Below are 18,002 nucleotides of genomic sequence, written 5' to 3'. Positions count from 1 at the left end.
TCTTCCTTCCAGGGAGAGACAGTGGGAAATGCGGTCAACCACTTCTATCAGAGATTGCTTAGTTCTAAAGATAGTAGTTTAAAAGCAAAACCTGAAACCAGAACAAACTCTCCAGGGTAGGGGTAGGAAAGCAGTAGGTATTTTGACCAATCAACCCTGGTTAGACTCTTACACTCCTTAAATATGTATTCTTACAGTCTTCAAATTCGACTATCCAAGGGCCTTGATCTTAAAAATATTATCTTTACACATGCACCAAGATATTACCTTGGGATTATAAAAATGACAAGCTACAAGAAAAAGCAATTAAAGAGCTTCAATTTTCATATATGTTGTTCTAAAATTTATGTGCTTCTAATTTACAATTTTTAACTACCTCCCTTTTCATAATTAGCTTATTCTCTGTTCTCGAAAGATCCCCCCCCCAAAAAAATCAGTTAACTATTATCTAGAAAATCTAATAGTGGAGTAACTTAGAAGTGAAAGTAAAATATTATAATGAAATGTGTCAAGACCTGGGACTAGAAAACCAAGAGAGGAAAAGTGGGAATTTCTCAAGCTGAAAACGGAAGAACAGATTCAAGCCTCAACACACATTTCTGAAAGATTCTATAGGCAAAATTTTGAATCACACAGTCAGTCTCAAAAGAAGACAGAAGGGATACAAGTGGATCATAACAAACTATGGATAACATTTAGAAGAACTAGAATTCCAAAATATTTTAACTGTGGTTGTGTGGAAGCTAGTCATGAACTAGTTATTTGAAATCTGCAAGAGGCTATTACATGGTTTAAAATCAGGAAAGGAGGCACAGATGCATGGGGCACACAAGTCCAAGCAACAGTGTCGAACTGGTCGAGCTTGGTTTCAACCTTGTGAAGTTTCTTGGTCTCCCTCTCCTCATGACTAAGAATAAAGGATGCAGAAAACACTGGAAAAAATAAAGTATATTTGGTTTCCAAACCAGAAAATGGGCAACACAATCAAAGAAGCTTTCTGATCAGGGTAGGAGCCTAGGACTGCAATAATGCCCACACCAATGGCCGGCTGATGACAGGACAGACAGCACCGGTATCCATATAACCCAGCCACACATCCCACTGGGTGAAAGCTGGCTCCAACTCCACAGGATCAGTGACAGACTACAAACATCACTGTGCCCGCAACTGTCCTATATACAAACAGGGACCCGAGAATTGCACACATACCTCCATCCTCTGTCACACACATCAGAAGATAGGAGTGAAAGATAGCATCGAAAGGAGTTGTCAAATGAGAACTTAACTTACTGTATAAAACTTTGAGCAAAATTCAGTAAAACCACCAAAACAGCAAGCTGCACAATACATTCACATAATGCAATGAGATGTATCAAAACAATAATACAAAAGGCAATAGCACCACAGTGATGCAGGACTGGGCGTGGTTTTGCTTGGCAAAGGATCAGCATGAGCTGGAGCTGACTCAAAAACTGCAACTGCACATCGAGATCCTTATATGGGCTGCTGCTTCAGAGTGGGAATTCTCTAGGGGACCTAAAACACAGTGATCCTCACCCCCAAACTCCAAAGGAGTAAGGTGGGCAAAGGGTAAAGCAAATGGAGTCTTGTTGAAAACATGTTGTGTCTTCTCTACTCCAGAAAAGAAATTTAAGAAGGTGGTGCCTGAGGCATGTATTATTGAATTTATTAATGAAAAGTCAAAGCAGATCTTTTCTGAATGAAAGTGAACCCTGATTTGGCTGATCCAATTAAAAATGAGAACAAGCCTTGCCTATATATACGTAACAGGGCTTTCTCTAGAAATATATGCCAGATCTACAGTGCCAAGGCTTTGACGGAGAATCCTGAATGCACACAAGCAATAAGCTGAACAATACATCCTAAGTCCTTACACATTTGTTTTTAAAACTTAGACATCAAATTTTAAGATGCTGCAAAAGGAAAACTAATCCAAGGTGACTTGGGAAATGGTTGAGGAACTATCTGTAAAGGGAACCACAGGAATATTTTGGGGTGACAGAAATTGTCCCTAGTTTACTGTGGTTCATATTTACTCGTGTCTCTATGACCAGACACATAGAGTCTACAAGGCAGGTATCATTTTACATCAATTATATCTCAGTTTTCTAAACGTGCAAATGGAAAGATACTTCCAAGATTCTTTAAAGCATATTTTAGCAAATCATGTCTGAAAAACAACCATGTAGGTATTTAGCAATAAAACTGCCTTTCTCTCTAACAAGATTACTCATTTTGGTTTCCTTGAACCATAGAGTTTTGACTGTAACACAGTGACTCAAAGACCTACATAATGTGCTCATATTTGTTTTATTGATACCTCCATGTTTTATTAATAGCTGCCTTGGAATCTGATGCCTAAGAATGTCTTCTGTCAGAAAAGAAGGGCAGAAAATTTAAAAAAAGGATTACTTTTCCAAGAGTTTGACTAATGAGTGAATTAATTCTTTGTTTTGCTCTTCATTACTCCCTCCAGCGCTCATCTCTGGAAAGAGAATGACGTCAATAATGACTAAATCCTGATTCTGAGGGGTTAGCTTTCAAATTCCTTATGAGTTTAGAAGCAAAAATGCTACACACGGGCATTTACATAAATAGGTAAATGGGTGTAAAGGGTCAAACTGAGTAGACACTCAATACTGAATCCTGGCTCTCTGTTGACCTGACTCCATTGTATTTCTTGTTCAACTATGCTATAAAAACTTTAATAACCAGCTGAATCTCTTTCTTGCAAACAGGGCAAGAAGCCCCGGCCTTCTTTAGTCTTCTAGCACAATGAAAGCACGTGGCAAGATGACCTGTCCTCCCATGAATAATATTCCCATCACGTGGTCTTTTCTCGCACAGGCTACAGGGTTTCAAAAGAGTCTGGCAATCCTCCATGTTCTCGGCATCTCTTCTGATACCTGATTGCTCGCCCATGCTGGAGATGGTTTCCTGGCTTTCAGAACTGTGAGCCAAATCCAAAAATTCCACCGAGCGGCAAGGACCAAGAGGCTTGGGGTTGTCTTCTTTTCTGTACATATCTTTAGGCCTAACAACTGGAGCTGAAATTGTTCTTCGGCAATCAGGGACATCGATTCCTTCATTTTCCTTGTCGGGGATGGCAGTGATATCAGAGGTGGAGAGAGAGTGCGTTAACTTGGAGCAATCTGAATACCAATTCTTCCTCAAGGCCCAGCAACGGAAACAGTATCTCTTGCTTGGAGAGTTAAACTTCTTGCATTCCGTACACTGCCACTCATTCTACAAAGACAAATGCAACTAATTAATATTTACTGATTGGTGAATATGATGTTGAGAAAAAAGGAAAGGAGGCCAAATTCCCATCATCTCACTAGTGAGCAGGCTATACATTTCAGACATTTCAGAAGACCTAAACCAAGCCCACACCAGCTAAGTATGTTTTGGGAAGTTTAACTGATAGAATAATAAATGAGAGACCAAACTGACAAATGAGTGTAAGGATGTTTATGTTTTACTGTTCCTTGCTCCCTCCCAGTTCGTCATCTTTGGAAAGAGAATGAAGTGACTAAAATACCTTTCCATATTAAATTGACTTTCCAAATAGATAACCTAATTCTGAGGACTGAGCTGTCAAATTCTTTGTGAGTTTAGAAGCAAAAATGCTACAGAACATTTTCAACCCAAAATGTGATACTGTTTTCGTCAACAAAGTTCATTATTTCAGCCTTTCTCTACTGTCTTAGATCCCTTCTTTTTGCATAACCCATCCCTTTACTCTATCATCCTTTACTACTAATTAACATAATGTTATAAAATTTGGGTGGGTTTTTTTTAAAAAAAAAAAAAAGAAGCTCAAACTACAATGAGACCTGAAAACTAGTAACCATATCCTCAGGATTACAGTAGCTCATCATACGTCTAAATTGCACTCCTGGGATAAGGGGTGGGGATGAATCCATGTTCTTGTCCTTGAATGTCAAGTAATTTTTTTTCTCTACTTCTCCATATTCAAATTAGGACATAGCTCATTAATTCTAAACGCCTTGCTTGCTTAAGTTAGTTACGGAGGAAAAACTCAAGTATTTGACTCAGTAATTGCCCAGCTTTGATTGGATCAATGATTTGACACAGACTTAGTTTCTTTCAGAATGAAGGCCAACCACTTGTCAATTTAGGTCTTAACTCAGAAGTCTGAAGTGGGGCTATGTGTTAACGTCCTTAAAACTCCAGATAGTCTCAAAACACTGATATCTGTTTAAGATCCTCAGATATAATCTGAACTGTTACAGAAATACTTTAAGGGACTAAAGATATGGAATTCTTAATTAATATGTCACAATTTAAATGCCATCACTTTTTTCTCTTTAATTGTACATAGAATAACAAGATTTATGAAATTCAACGTCATTTGCGAGTTGACACTCTTATTTGAGCAATAGATTTTCCTACCCCAAGAAGCCACAGAAGTTCTGAGTAAGACAGAAAAAGTTACCTTTGGTATTTGAATTACAGGGAGTCAGGTGGTGAACGTAGGGAACTGTGCTGCTAACTCAAAGATGGCACCTCTCTGGCGGTTCAAATCCACCAGCAGCTCCATGGGAGAGTGATAGGCAATTTCCTCCTATGTGATTTACAGCATCTGAAAACTCGCTGGAGGGTCAGCTAGGAGCAGGCAATGAGCAAGTTGAGAGATTTGGGTTACGGTCAAAAACACTTAATGGACCAGTATGTTTCACACTACGCTCAGTCAGATAATGAAATTATCAAAGTGGTCAACAATAGGGTAGAGATGGGAAGGTGAATCAATTCTAGAGGTAACTTAAACATTATTGTTGTTATCACCAAGCAGCAAAATGAAACATTCTCTTCTTAACCTTCCCCACCACTTGTGTCCCACAGTGAGTTAGCTAACAGAAGTACTAAAAGGAAAATTGGGAAATGGCATGCAAACAAAAAGATAGACTCACCTGTCAGCCCCGTTTTCTAGGTAGAAAGAGGCTTAGATCAAATCATCCCCTTCCCTTTTCAAATCCAATGCCTCTAACAATATGCAAAGAAACCAACACCTCTTGATACTTTAGAAAAATAATTAAGGAGAAAGGAAATTATATTCTCCAATATAAGTGAACTACTGGGCCCGTATCATCTGCACATGGTCCCTGTAAAGCAGCTCTTTAACCCGTACCTCTGAGGTAACTTCTGTATCCGTATCATCACTTAAGGACCTAGAGTCCTCCAAGTCATCACTTTTTTCCATTTCAACCACCTGTGAAGGCAAAAACACACCTTACTAGTAAGGTATACCCATTTTTGATGAGATTATTACTCAAAAGACACACACCTCCCAAAAACCATAACGGCTTTAATTAAAAAACTCCCATCGACCACTCGCACTAAAAAGAGGAGATAAACTTAAATGTGAGCCTAGTATATAATACCACACACTAGTTGGCTTTTTAGTAAAATACACTATTAAAGAGATCCTGGAAACTGCCCAGTCAGTGGGCTGCAGTATTGATGGCCACCATCCTCACACCATCATAAATGACACGACAACATAGACTCCACAGTGCTTCTAAAGAATGACTAGCCAGCTAAGAGGCACAGATCAGAGTACTTCAATAAAGGATCACTGTTGTTAGGTGCTGTGGAGTCAAATTAAACTCACAGCAAGCAACTTAACGAACAACAGACTGAACCCTGTCCTGTCCTGTGCCGTCCTCATCATCTTTAACATACTGCCCATTGCTGCAGTCACTGCGTCAATCCACCTGGATGGGGGTCGTCTCCTTCACCGTCCCTCCACCTTCCCAAGCATGACGTCGCTCTCTAGTGAATAACCTCTCCTAGCAATATGCCCAAAGTACATGAGATGAAGTTTTATCATCTTTGCCTCCATGGAGCACTCTGGCTGTACCTTCTCCAAGACTTTACCATATATGTTTGTTCTTAGACAACCAAAAAAACTTTCCATATGTCACTTTATCTCCAGTTCAACTATTTGCATTCTATCCTAATGTCATCCAACTTAAAAGTCTAAGAGTACCCTCAAATGCCCATTGTTGTTAAGTCAACTCTGACTCAAAGCAACATCACAGGACAGAGCAGAAATGCCCAGCAGGGTTTCTAAGCTGGACTCTCCATGGAAGCAGACTGCCACATGCCGCTACTGCAGAGGGACTGGTTGGTCTTGAACCACTGGACTTCTGGTTAGCAACTCCTCTACAAAACCTCACAAGAACTCAAATTTCCAGGAAAACCTCTTATGTAAACAAATATAGAGGATTACCAAATTTAGGTCTGGTTTTTTGCTACTCAATGAACGTTTGCTGGGAATCTTCCATATGCTTGCACTAGATTTGCTGCTGTTCTCTTCTGAGCCTTGAACACACGTCTATACAACTTTTCATCCTCTTTTGCTCACATCATATGTATTCAGAATTCTAACACCTTTCTTTTCTCCTATTTTAATTCTAGGATATTTAGGAAAGAGTCATCTATATTGCTATTTAGGCATAAAAAAAGCGGTGGAAGGTAGAGGGAAAATTTACAAAAATAAGGATTTCCTCCAAGAAGGCAAAGCAAGTTTCCAGAAGAAAAAAACTCCAAATGAGGCTTGTTGTGGTGAGCAGCCCCAACTCCTGCAAACACACAATTAAACAAGACCCTGTCCACACCCGCGCCGTCCTCAGCCTGGCTGGAATGTGACTCTTGTGACCTTCCACTGGATGCGCTTAAGCAAATTTCCAGATCTCCTACCTGGTCCAGATTAGCCTATGACTTTCTGAAAGCTATTTAGCATAATAATATTAACATTGAGCCTCCACAGAAAGCTGGGTGGTATTTTACATGAGTTGTATTGGCCTGGAAGCAAGCCCTCTTGTCCATGTGGAAAGCCAGAATTAACACCAATGAATCACCAGCCCACCTCACAAGCCAAGATAAAACAAAAAAGGCTTAGTGCTTCTAAAAAGAGTTTCATCCATAAAGCCTATACTTACTTCAAAAGTAGCTTTGGTTACCTTAATTCATTCTGAATCCCAAAACTGGACATAGGAAAATACTAAAAAAATTAAAAGGTGTGTGATTTGTTGTACAAAGAGGTATAGGTCAGGTCACCACAGATCTGAATAGGTTATAACACATACATTTAAGTAAATAAATCAGTATAAAGTAAACAAACACCACACACATAAATATCAATGGACACTTTTTCTACTACATACCTTTTTTTCATTCTTTTTCTCTACATCGTCCCTTATTTGTTCAGTATGAGCAGGTTCAGCTTTCATTCCAACACCTAACTGCTCTGATACAGAATCATTCAAAAACCACAAGTCATCTGTAGTGTCTGAAAAAAGAGCAGTACCTACATCCTAACATGGGGGGGAAGAAGAAATCAAACATGAGTTTTCATGAAAGCTTATTAGGATGTTGAACCAGCAAAAAAGGACCCAAAGTCTTCATCCACCAAAGAATACCTTTCTCAAACAGGCATTTACACTCAACAGATGTCTGCATGGAAAGGTTAGAAGGCATCGGGCAAGAACTTCTCTACGTCAACCGTAAAACAAGTCTAATGCTTAAAAAACACTGAGGAACTTAAATGCTAAGACTCATAGTTGCTTATATAAATAAAATCCATTCTGTACGTTCTTTCCCATAGGTATCACTCTCAAGAAGTTATAATACATTCTATTAATTGATTGTGATACATACTTGCCTTTAATGATATTAAAGAATATGAAAAATACTGATTATAATCCAAACTTTCTTCCCTGACACTTTCTGAACTCTTTAAGTAATCTGAAATATATAGAACCTGTTTTCTGCATTCATTTGTGGACATGCTATGGCCTCTGAATCAAAATCAAGAAATGAAAGGGTTTAGGGGAAACATGTCTCAGAAAGAGGAAGACATTACATACAGTACCTGAAGAAGACAAACGCATCATGGACTATAGAGAAAGAAGCATATATCTCTGTAATGGGATGCAATAAACAAGTAAAAGGTTAGGAAAAAGGCACAGGAGGAAGGGAGCCTACTCTGTATGTATTTCTACATCTCTAACAGTTCAGATCCACCAGCTGCTCTGCAAAAGAATGATGGGCAGTCTCCTGCTATTAAGACTTAAAGACTCAGGGTCCCTAAGAGTCAGAGCAGACTCAGCTATGCTAAAGAGTCTAGATTGTATTCTATTTCTTATGAGGCTACTGGAGAACTGCAAACACAACAATGATATGATCAAATGTACTCTTTTAAAAATATACTCTTTGGTAATACTGAACTATTAGATGGGCAAGAATAGAAACAGATCAGTTGTGATGCTGAAGTAGCTAAGAAAAAAAGAATGATGATGGTTTGAATTAGGATTACAATGGTTGTAGCATCAAAAACTGATTTGGGGGGAGCTCTGGTGGCCTAGTGGCAAGAAGCTGCACTGCAATCCCAGAGGTGCACGGTTCAAATCCACCAGATGCTCTGCTGGGGAAGGAGGGACAATCTCCTCCTGTGCCAGTCAGATCTGATTTGACGGTACACGCACAAACACAAATAATAAAATAAAAAAAAATTTTTAAAAAACTGATTTAGGATATGCATTGGATAAAGGACTGACAAAATGAACAATATAGGCTTGATATTTAACCAGAATAACAAAATAGACAACATGGATCATTTATGAAAAAAGGAAATTGTGAAAGAGTGTTTTGTATAAAACAAAAAAGTTATGCTGAGTCATGACTGAAAATTAGAGGAAAGGTGGCTAGAGATACAGGTTTGGGTATCACACACACTTTACAAATCACCTTTTTTAAAATTTTTATTGTATTATTTTTATGTGTACCGTCAAATCAGATCTGACTGGTACAGGAGGAGACTGCCCCCTCCTTCTCCAGCAGAGCAGCTGGTGGATTTGAACTGCGTACCTCTGAGATTGCAGTACAAATCAGCTTAAGAACGGGTTTGAGGCACTGAACACCAATGACTGAAGACCAGAGAAGCTGCAGGATGAAATCAAAGATATCATCCATAAAGAGAGCAAGAGACAGAAGATAAAAATCAAAATGGATGTCAGAAGAAACTAGGAACAGAGATTTCAAAGGGCAGCTCAAGAAGACAAAGCAAAATATTATTTTAAATGTGCAAAGATCTGGAGTCAGAAAATAAAAAGGCATTTAGTTGGCATTTTTAAAGCTGAAAGAACTGAAAAATAAATTCAAACCTCGAATTAAAATAATGAGATATAGCTTAGATAAAATATAAAATTATTTGAGGAGCATCAAAAGAAGATGAAAAGAATACAGAGGCACAAACAAAAAGAATTAGTCAATAATGAACAATTTCAGAAAGTATTCTATGAACAAGAGCCTATGGTAATAAAGAAAAAGTTCAAGCTATCTTGAAGACATTGGCAAAAAACAAGGACTCAGGAATTGATGAGACATTGACATATTTCAACTAACAGAAGCAACCCAGGACATGTTCAGTCTATGCCAGAAAATTTTGAGGACAGATGCCTGGAAGAAATGCGAATTTGTTCCCATCCCCCAAAAAAGATGATCCAATAAATGTGGACTTATCAAACAATATCATTAATATCACATGCAAACAAAATACTGAAGATGATCCAAACAAAACAAATGCATTGATAAAGAAAGCTGTCAGAAGTTTAAGCTGGGTTTAGAAGAGATTGAGGTACCAGGTATACCATTGCTAATGTCAGATGGAGCACAGTTGAAAGCAGAAAATACTCAAAGAATGTCTATTTGTGCTTTTTTGACTATACAAAGGTGTTTGACTGTGTGCATCATAACAAAGCACAGCTAACACTGAGAAGAATGAGAATGCCAGAACACTAATGTACTCATGTAAAATCTCTACCTAGATCAAAAAGCTGTTGTCCCAGGAGCAAAGGATTGAAAATCAGGTTTAAAACCAGGAAGAGTCTGCACCAGGGTAGTATTATTTTACCATACCTATTTAATCTGTAGGTTGAGCAAATCATTCGTGAAGCTGGACTTTATGAAGAGGAATGTAGCATCAGGATCAGAGGAAGATTCGTTAACAATCTGCGCTATGTAGATGACACAAACCCGCTTGCCGAAAATGAGGAGTACTTGAAGTTCTTGCTGCAGAAGATCAAAGACTACAGCCTTCAATATGGATTACATCTCAACATCAAGAAAACAAAGGTCCTTACCACTACACCAATTGGTAACATCATGAAAGATGGAGAAGGGGCTGAAATTAGCAATGATTTCATCTTACTTGGACCAATAATCAACATACTTGGTAACAGCAGTTAGGAGATCAGGAGAGACACTGTAATAGGCAAAAGTCCGCTGTCAAGAAACTCTCCAAAATACTGACTAGCAATGATGTCAATTTGAGGACTAAGGTGTGCCTGATTCAGGTCATGGGCTTTTCAGTCACTTGTTAAACAATTACCTGCGAGCTGGACAATGAATAAGGATGACAAAAGACTAATTCATGTCTTTAAGTTATGGTACTAGAGAAGAGTACTGAATATCCCTTGGACTGCCAAAAGAATGAACAGTTATGTCCTGGAAAGTACAGCCACAGTGTTCCTGGAAGGCAAGGATGACAGTTTCATCTCTCATGCTTTGGGCATGTTGCTAGTAGACACTATTCCTTGGAAAGAGACATCATGCTTGGAAAGGTGGAGGGTCAGCAAAAGAGAGGAAGATCCTCAATGAAATGGATTGACACGGTGGCTGCAGAAATGGGCTCAAGTGTGTCAGCGATGATAAATATGGCACAGGACAGGGTTCAGGTTTGTTATTCACCAGGTTGCTATGAGTCGTACTCAATTTGTGGGCACTGAATAACAGCATCATAAACAGAGAGATGATATTTAAAGCTAATGCTCTGAACAAGAAGTCTAAAAGAATGAAATGAATTGTCATTTCTTTCATCATGAGAGCTACTTGTTTAAAATAAGAAAATACATCCTCCTTCAAATGTGTGATTTACCTGATTTGTCCGTAAATCCATTGAGCCATTACTTCTAGGAGAAGAGTTATTTCTCAAGTTTCCTAAAAACCACCAAGGCAGACCAGCTACATCACACTCCTCAAATCCGAGGTCCAACAGAGAGTTCTTATTTGGGGTTAAATTTTCTATCAAGTCTTCATCTATAGAAGTCAAATGGAAAGGATGATGACAATGGACATAACACTTAAGAATCAATTATCTCTTGTACAACAATGAAAGAATTTAATTTTTTTTTCAGAGAGAAAGGCAAACTGGGGAGGGTGGACAGGGAGGAAAATGTGCAACAATGAATGAATAGAAATTCAAGTTCTCTATAAAGTTTCATTAAAACCTCAAGTAAAATAAAAAAAAACAACTCAAGTATCTATAATATAAATATTCATCACTTCCTTGTAAAATAGGTAAAAACAAATTCTTATTCCCAGGACGACAAACTCAGAAAGCAAACATCTGCCTCAGTTGCAGAGCCCATATCTACTCAGTTTCAATTCATGAGGAAATAATTACACTAAGAATAGATGATTATTTATTTGTCAAGGAATCTAAACCCCGAAAGCATCAGAACAATCAAATGCTAAAAATCTATATTTATATGGTCATTAAATTGTATATTTGTTCCTTTTTTTAATTATTAATTTAACAAGTTTAAAGAAAAGTTAGGTTTTTATTCATTCACTGTAGCACATTTTCCTCCCTCTTGCTCCCCCAGTCCACTCTGTAATGTACCTTATTCCAGATTGCTGTCATACAGAAAATGCCAATTTATACATTCCTTTCACATAGTTTTTCCCCTTATCTGTTCCAATGCAGTGTTCATTATCTATCCACTCTTTTCTTGTTCTCCCTCAACTCCTGTCAATCCTATTTTATACAATGATGTTATGCAATATATGTCCTTCTGTGACTGAGGTATTTCACTAAGCAAAATATCATCCAGGCTCACTCATGTTGTGCAGCATTTAACAAATTCATTGTTTTCCAATGCTGAGTAATATCGCATTGTACAAATGTACCACAGCTTTTCTATCCATTAGTTTGTTGATGGGCAGTAACAGCAATAAACACGAGTGTGTATACATCTGTTTGAGTTGTGGCTCTGATTTCTTTAATGTATATGTATACTTCCAGCAGTAGTACAGTTGTGTCAAATGGTATATTTCCAACACTTTTAGAAAGCACCAGACCGCCTTCCATAGTAGTTGTACCATTTTATATTCCCAGCCGCAATGACTAAGAGATCCAATCTCTCCACAGCATTTGTTATTTGCTGCCCTTTGCTATTGTTGCTTATTTATTTTAATTTTAAACATTTCCATCATTAAAGTATAGTAAATAACGAATGACTTGCTACGTATAGCACATGGTACCCACTGGACTACAAAATGGTGAGAGCAAACAGAGTGGCTCCTGCAAGAGATCGCAGCAAGGTGGTATGGACTATAATGGGCACTCAATCAGGTTATAAAGACTGTCTTGTTGAGACCACTTAGTTGGTCATTAATTTGGAGCATTCTCAGTAATTCATATAATTGACATGTAACAACTATTATGAAGTATGGAGCTCTATGTTGTACAAATATGTACATATCCCCTTCTCTGGTGGTTGTCAAGTACTTGGCTACTAAATCTAAGGCTGTAGGTTCAAATGTATAACTGCAGGAGAAAGATGGGACAATCTGTTTCCATAAAGATTTGAGCCTATGAAGTTCTATGAGCTGAAACCAATTCTATAGCACAGGTTTCGGATTGTGCCCTCTCTGGATTCACGGGCTCTCTGGAGCTAAATCTAGAAAGTCTAAAATCTAAATCTAAAAAAAAAAATTCTAAAATCTAGAAACACTACAAATCTAAGACAGGTAAAAGATCTCGCATTGTGTATCTGAATGACATTCAAGGATTTTATGACCATTAAGTGTGTGGCTCGACATCTGTTGCAATTCTAAGTTTGTTGCTCTCACATGAGCTTCCTGCTTGCTTCCCCATCATCTCTGGTCTTTTCTGTTGTATTCATTTCCTAACCTCCTCGTTTCTTCCTCTTCCCAGCACACAAGGCCTGCTAATGGCAACTGTGAGCACTTAGCAAGTGCTGAGGAAATATGTTCAGAAGAATTTCTGTAATAAAGGGATCCCCCTGAAAAAACAATAGGTTAACCTATCTACTTAGAGAAGAGCCCTAGTGCTATGATGGTTGCTAAGTGAAACTGGTGGTTTGAACCCACCTCATGGCTCTGAAAACAGATCTGGAAACCTGCTCCTTTTAAGAGCCTAGAAAATTCTATGGACAGTTCTAATCTATAAGACGGGGTCATCAAGAGTACAAATCAACTCAACAGTATCTAATTAACACCACCATGTACATACAAATTATGCCAATACGCCTATTCAAGGGCCTTTTTGTGCCAAGCAAAACTTCATTTTTCACATCTACTGCTGAAGTTATTAGAATCCAAATTCCCAGGGTAATGTCATATTAATACTATATCCCCATCAACTTGGGCTCTACAACTTATTGTGAAGAAAATGGAAATAGGCATTCTTTACACAATTAAAAATTCTGTCCTTTCCTACTTGTAAGAAACCTTAAGCTACCTACGTATTTCTAAAATTTCTATCACGAGACTACATGTAGTCTTTTTTATTCCCTTTTATTTATTGAATGTGTTATTATGTGGCTTTAAGTCAGAATTCACTCATAGTTGACCTGCTAACAGAATTACAGAGGCTGTAAATCATAAGGGAAGAGAACACTCACCTTTCTCCCACAGAAAGAAGGTGGTGGACTTGAACCACCTGTGTTGATAGTGCTCCCTTACGGACAATGAGTGTTTACAAATCATATGGGCTTTTCATTCATATACATTTTGTTTTAGAATACTATAACTACAATTTCATTAGATCCGCTATCTGCATTTAATTTTAGAACATTATTTTAACATAATTAAAATGTCTAATCAATCCTTTATAATTAAAATGTCTACTCAATCCTTTATTGTATACTGCCTTTCCCTTCACCTACTTTTTTTTTACCTACTTAACTTTTTTGCTTAGTTCTTCATAACTATTTTTTCATTTGTGTAAAAGTGTACAAATCATATTGATTTTTCATACTATAATTCAAGTCTCTTGAATTTGTTATTCTTATATTTACACAGACTTCTAAGAAGAAGATAATCAAGGACTTACATTTCTTTAAAAATCACACATTTAATTCCACACAGACTGTAACAGCTACAATGTAATTGTTGCTGCTCTTAGGTGCTGTCAAGTATGACTCCTAGTGGCCCTATGACCAGCCAGCCTGAACCCTGCCCCATCCTGTGCCATCATCACCATCTCTAACAAACTACAGCCCACTGCCATTATTAGAGAATCCAAAAATTAGATTCAAGTCCAATTTGAAGAAAAAAATCCAGCATGATAAACTAATTGGAATGAAACATGATAAACAACTGAAGGAATACAACTTTGTGGAGCACTGCTAGAAGCCTAACCTGCTGTATCATACCTTCGGAGAACTTAATGAGCTTATGCATAATTGGAGTAAAATATTTCTAAAACGTCACAATTTTGAAAGACATTTTAAAAAGTGAGATTTTAGTGAGACTTCTACAATAGCGGGTAGCTCATAGGGCCAATCCATTTCATTCATAAAATGTGATGGCAAACACATGATGACTATCAGCCACACAGATCACCCATGGGGGCTCTAGTGGCCTGGTCCATAGGGGCTCCCAACTCAAAGGAAGAACCTCGATGGGGGTTCACACCCACTAAACAGCTTCTTGGGAGAAAAATGGGTCAGTCTCCTCCCTTTCAATACAGCCTCTGAACCCCACTGGAGGGTCAGCTGGCAGCTGGTTCTGACTCCAGGGCAATGAGTTTGCATTTTCTGAGTATCACTCAGGGAAGTAGACTTCTTCCAATCACTGCTGGCTCTGAGAACCTTACTTTACTACCTACGTTTTATTGTCTCTGTAAAATCTGTAACACCGGCCTCTGCTTCTAATAGACAAATCAAAGAAAAATTCTAACCAGAACAAATATATCCAAAGGAACTGAAAAGGTACCAAGATTTAAAAGGTCAAGATAAACATTTATGTATAAAACTTGCCAAGCGGCAAACTGATACACGTACAAGTATCTTCTATCAGCGTGCTAGCCAATGAAGAGTCTTGTTCCATCTCACTTTCTAAGGAAACTACTACTGTTTTCTTCAATGTTAACAATGGTGACTAAGCAGGAAAAACTAGTTTTCAGAAAAGAATAGAAAATACATAAAGTCGGCTTTGGTGGTAGAGTCTGGGGAGTTGTGTTAACCCAAAGCAGTGGTGGCTTAAATCCTCAGAAGAAAGCTGGTAAATCTCCTCCTGTGCAATTTACAGCCCCTCAACAGCACACTGGAGTGTCAGCTACGAGTTGGTTCTTACTCGATGGCAACGAGTGTTTTAGCTGAGTGGCTTTTTCTTCCCTCCTTCCCTAGTATGGGGGGAAAGAGCATTATTCTTCTTTTATGGTCTTAAACTAAGACTTACATGGCTAAATGCCATTTCGGTGATTCCCCAACAGTAAAAACAAAAAAAGGCAATATGGCCTTTATAAAAAAGTTACCTTGTCTTGAATTTCTGCAATTATGCTGTGAGGTAGGCAGCGTGGGAGCATCACTTTCGTCAGTTCTTTTCCTGGAGTTCAAACTTTCCACTTCACTTTGCTGAAAAGAAGCGAAAGGTATCTCTCAGTGCAGTAGAAACGACTGAGTCCAGGGGATGTAGCAGTTCCGCTCTGGCTAACCAGTGAGTGTGTAACACAAGGGGTTACACACAAGAAAGAGAATTCAAGAGTACACAACAATCATCACACACATCACAGAGACCATCACACCACCTCAACCCACTGTGGATAGAGCTGGGACTTGACAGAAAAAAGATCTCTCTGCACAAAAGGCCAGAATCTACCATTATCACTATATTATCGGTATGAAGCTGCTAGTCCACTACAAAATTAGGCATAATTCAGAAAAACATATGAAACCATCAACATAGAACGAGATAATCATCAAGTTTCCCAGGTCTGAGCAAGCTTTAAGAAATGATCTGACAAAAACTTAAGCCCGTTAAGATTCTAAAAAAAAACAGTTTCCTCAAACATCTGTGTATAGACACAATCACAGACAAATACACACACACAAACCCCACGGGGAAGGCAAGTGAAAGAACTGAAGATAAGAAGTGCTACATCCCAAAGAAAGTGTCAGAGACTGGAACTCTGTTATGGGCAGAACAGAGAAGGGTCACTCTGTCCCTGGTCTATGAACTCCCAAGGACCTTTCTTAAGAAATCCGTGTGACTGTGGAAAGGTCTTGGGAGTCCAAGATCCATAGGTACAGAGAAGGGGCCACTCTGTACAACAAAAGAAGTCACCGTGTGGTGATTTTACCTTCAGGTGGTCTTGGCTTGGAATATCCATACTGTGATCCTGTGCGAGAGCGAGAGTCTGAGCAGCATCTGGATAGCAAGTAAAACAAAAGGAAAACCTTCCCTGGTAATAACCATTCTTTCCACACAAGAAGGACCTCAGCAAACAACCCTGGCACTGCGTCTGGTCCCTACATGTGGTCACTTTTTCCACGTTGGCGGGACAAGGCTCTCACTGGCCAGAAGCAGGAAATAAAAACTGGAAAAGTGGCAAAGACTAAGAGAGGTCATACTCAAGACTGATCATCAAAATCCAACCGGGGGGGGGGGGGGGGGAGTGAAAAATATTTCAAAATTGCTAAATGTGTTCTTCCCTAGCAAGCTTTTAAGTTTTCTAAGAAAAGTGGTTCAAGCAGAACCATAAATATATAAAGTATTTTTTCTAAGTCTTTCTGTAAGATATTTATGATCAAGCTTGCCTACCTAGTGGACAAACCAGAAAATGTATTTGGTGTTATTTATTTATTTAGGATATAAAGTTATAAAGAAAATCTGCAATGATCCCTACTTATTTTATAGCACAATAGCATTTTCATGTAAACCTGCATTCTAAGTTTAAGATTTTATTTAAAACTCATTGTCTAAACACAGATTGGGATTTTTACCAACAAGTCTTGTTCCCAGTTACTCTAAACATTTCTCAAGGAGAAAGGGAAAGCAGGGAAAAAAGTTTTCCACAATATCAATCAGAAGCAGCAAAGAAAACAATCATTGAGCACAGAACAATGTTTAGACACTACAGTAGTCTAAAAGAAATGTTATTTCAAGAACTCCAAAATTTTTCAAGCAAAACAGAAGAGGGAAATTTGGCTACAAGGGTAGAACAAGTGGCAGAAAAGTGAACAATCTGGACCACTTGTTACATGAGGCTGTTCATAATAGACATGCACCCAAATATGTCTATCATAGTCCAAAGTTAAGAAGTGAATGGAAAATACCATTCTCATCTAGAAAATAGCAGAGGAAAATTACTGATCCTACAGCTGGTCAGGAAACTCAGCTGTTTCACACAGAGCAAATATTTTCAAAAGAGTACATATTTTCAAAAGTATAACTATAAAGTGCATTATTTCTACAAGAAATGTTACAAGTAAACGGAAGTACTGAAAAACTGAAGCGAGCATATTTTTTTATCATCTGTTTTTGTTATGTGCTATTGAGTTGAAAACAACTCATAGCTGATCCTCCAGTGGGTTCTCAGAGTACATAAATCACACAGGAGAAGACTGCCCAGCTTTCTCCTGAGAAGCAGTTGGTGGAATCGAACCACAAGCCTTTTAAAGAGTTAGCAGTGCAACACCTTATCACTAGGCCACCAGAACTCCCTTTCTAACCACAGTCTTTTAAGTTAACAGACAGAACAAATATCTAATAAAACAATTACATTACTGTCATTTTAGTTCCAGTACTTTACAACTTAGGTTAAAACAATTAAAAGCAAAAAGACAAAAAAGACATTCTCTTTGTCTTTAGAGTGGGGTTTTGGTTCTTTTTTAAATTTTATTATTTGTGTGTGTGTGTGTGTG

General features: G+C 38.2%; 1 protein-coding gene across 4 annotated transcripts in view; it reads right to left on the bottom strand.

Moving 5' to 3' along the window:
- Window positions 1-2,709: 2,709 nt before the first annotated feature.
- The window catches only part of MDM4 (Mdm4 p53 binding protein homolog (mouse)), a 64,985-nt gene continuing 49,692 nt past the window's right edge, over window positions 2,710-18,002 (bottom strand). Inside the window, exons 6-11 of one of the 4 annotated variants that reach the window (XM_006887900.1) lie at window positions 16,439-16,506; window positions 15,614-15,713; window positions 10,985-11,145; window positions 7,215-7,364; window positions 5,174-5,254; window positions 2,710-3,267 (exon numbers count right to left, since the gene is read on the bottom strand). In XM_006887900.1, the coding sequence (XP_006887962.1) occupies window positions 2,710-3,267; window positions 5,174-5,254; window positions 7,215-7,364; window positions 10,985-11,145; window positions 15,614-15,713; window positions 16,439-16,506 (1,118 nt within the window). The remainder of the gene's footprint in view (window positions 3,268-5,173; window positions 5,255-7,214; window positions 7,365-10,984; window positions 11,146-15,613; window positions 15,714-16,438; window positions 16,507-18,002) is intronic. The other 3 variants (XM_006887901.1, XM_006887902.1, XM_006887903.1) reach the window with 3 other exon arrangements.

The sequence above is a fragment of the Elephantulus edwardii genome, unplaced genomic scaffold, assembly GCF_000299155.1.
Source record: "Elephantulus edwardii isolate Elephantulus edwardi_28Jun2011 unplaced genomic scaffold, EleEdw1.0 scaffold00063, whole genome shotgun sequence".
NCBI classification, from domain to species: Eukaryota; Metazoa; Chordata; class Mammalia; order Macroscelidea; family Macroscelididae; genus Elephantulus; species Elephantulus edwardii.
This window is presented reverse-complemented; position numbering and strand designations above follow the sequence as displayed.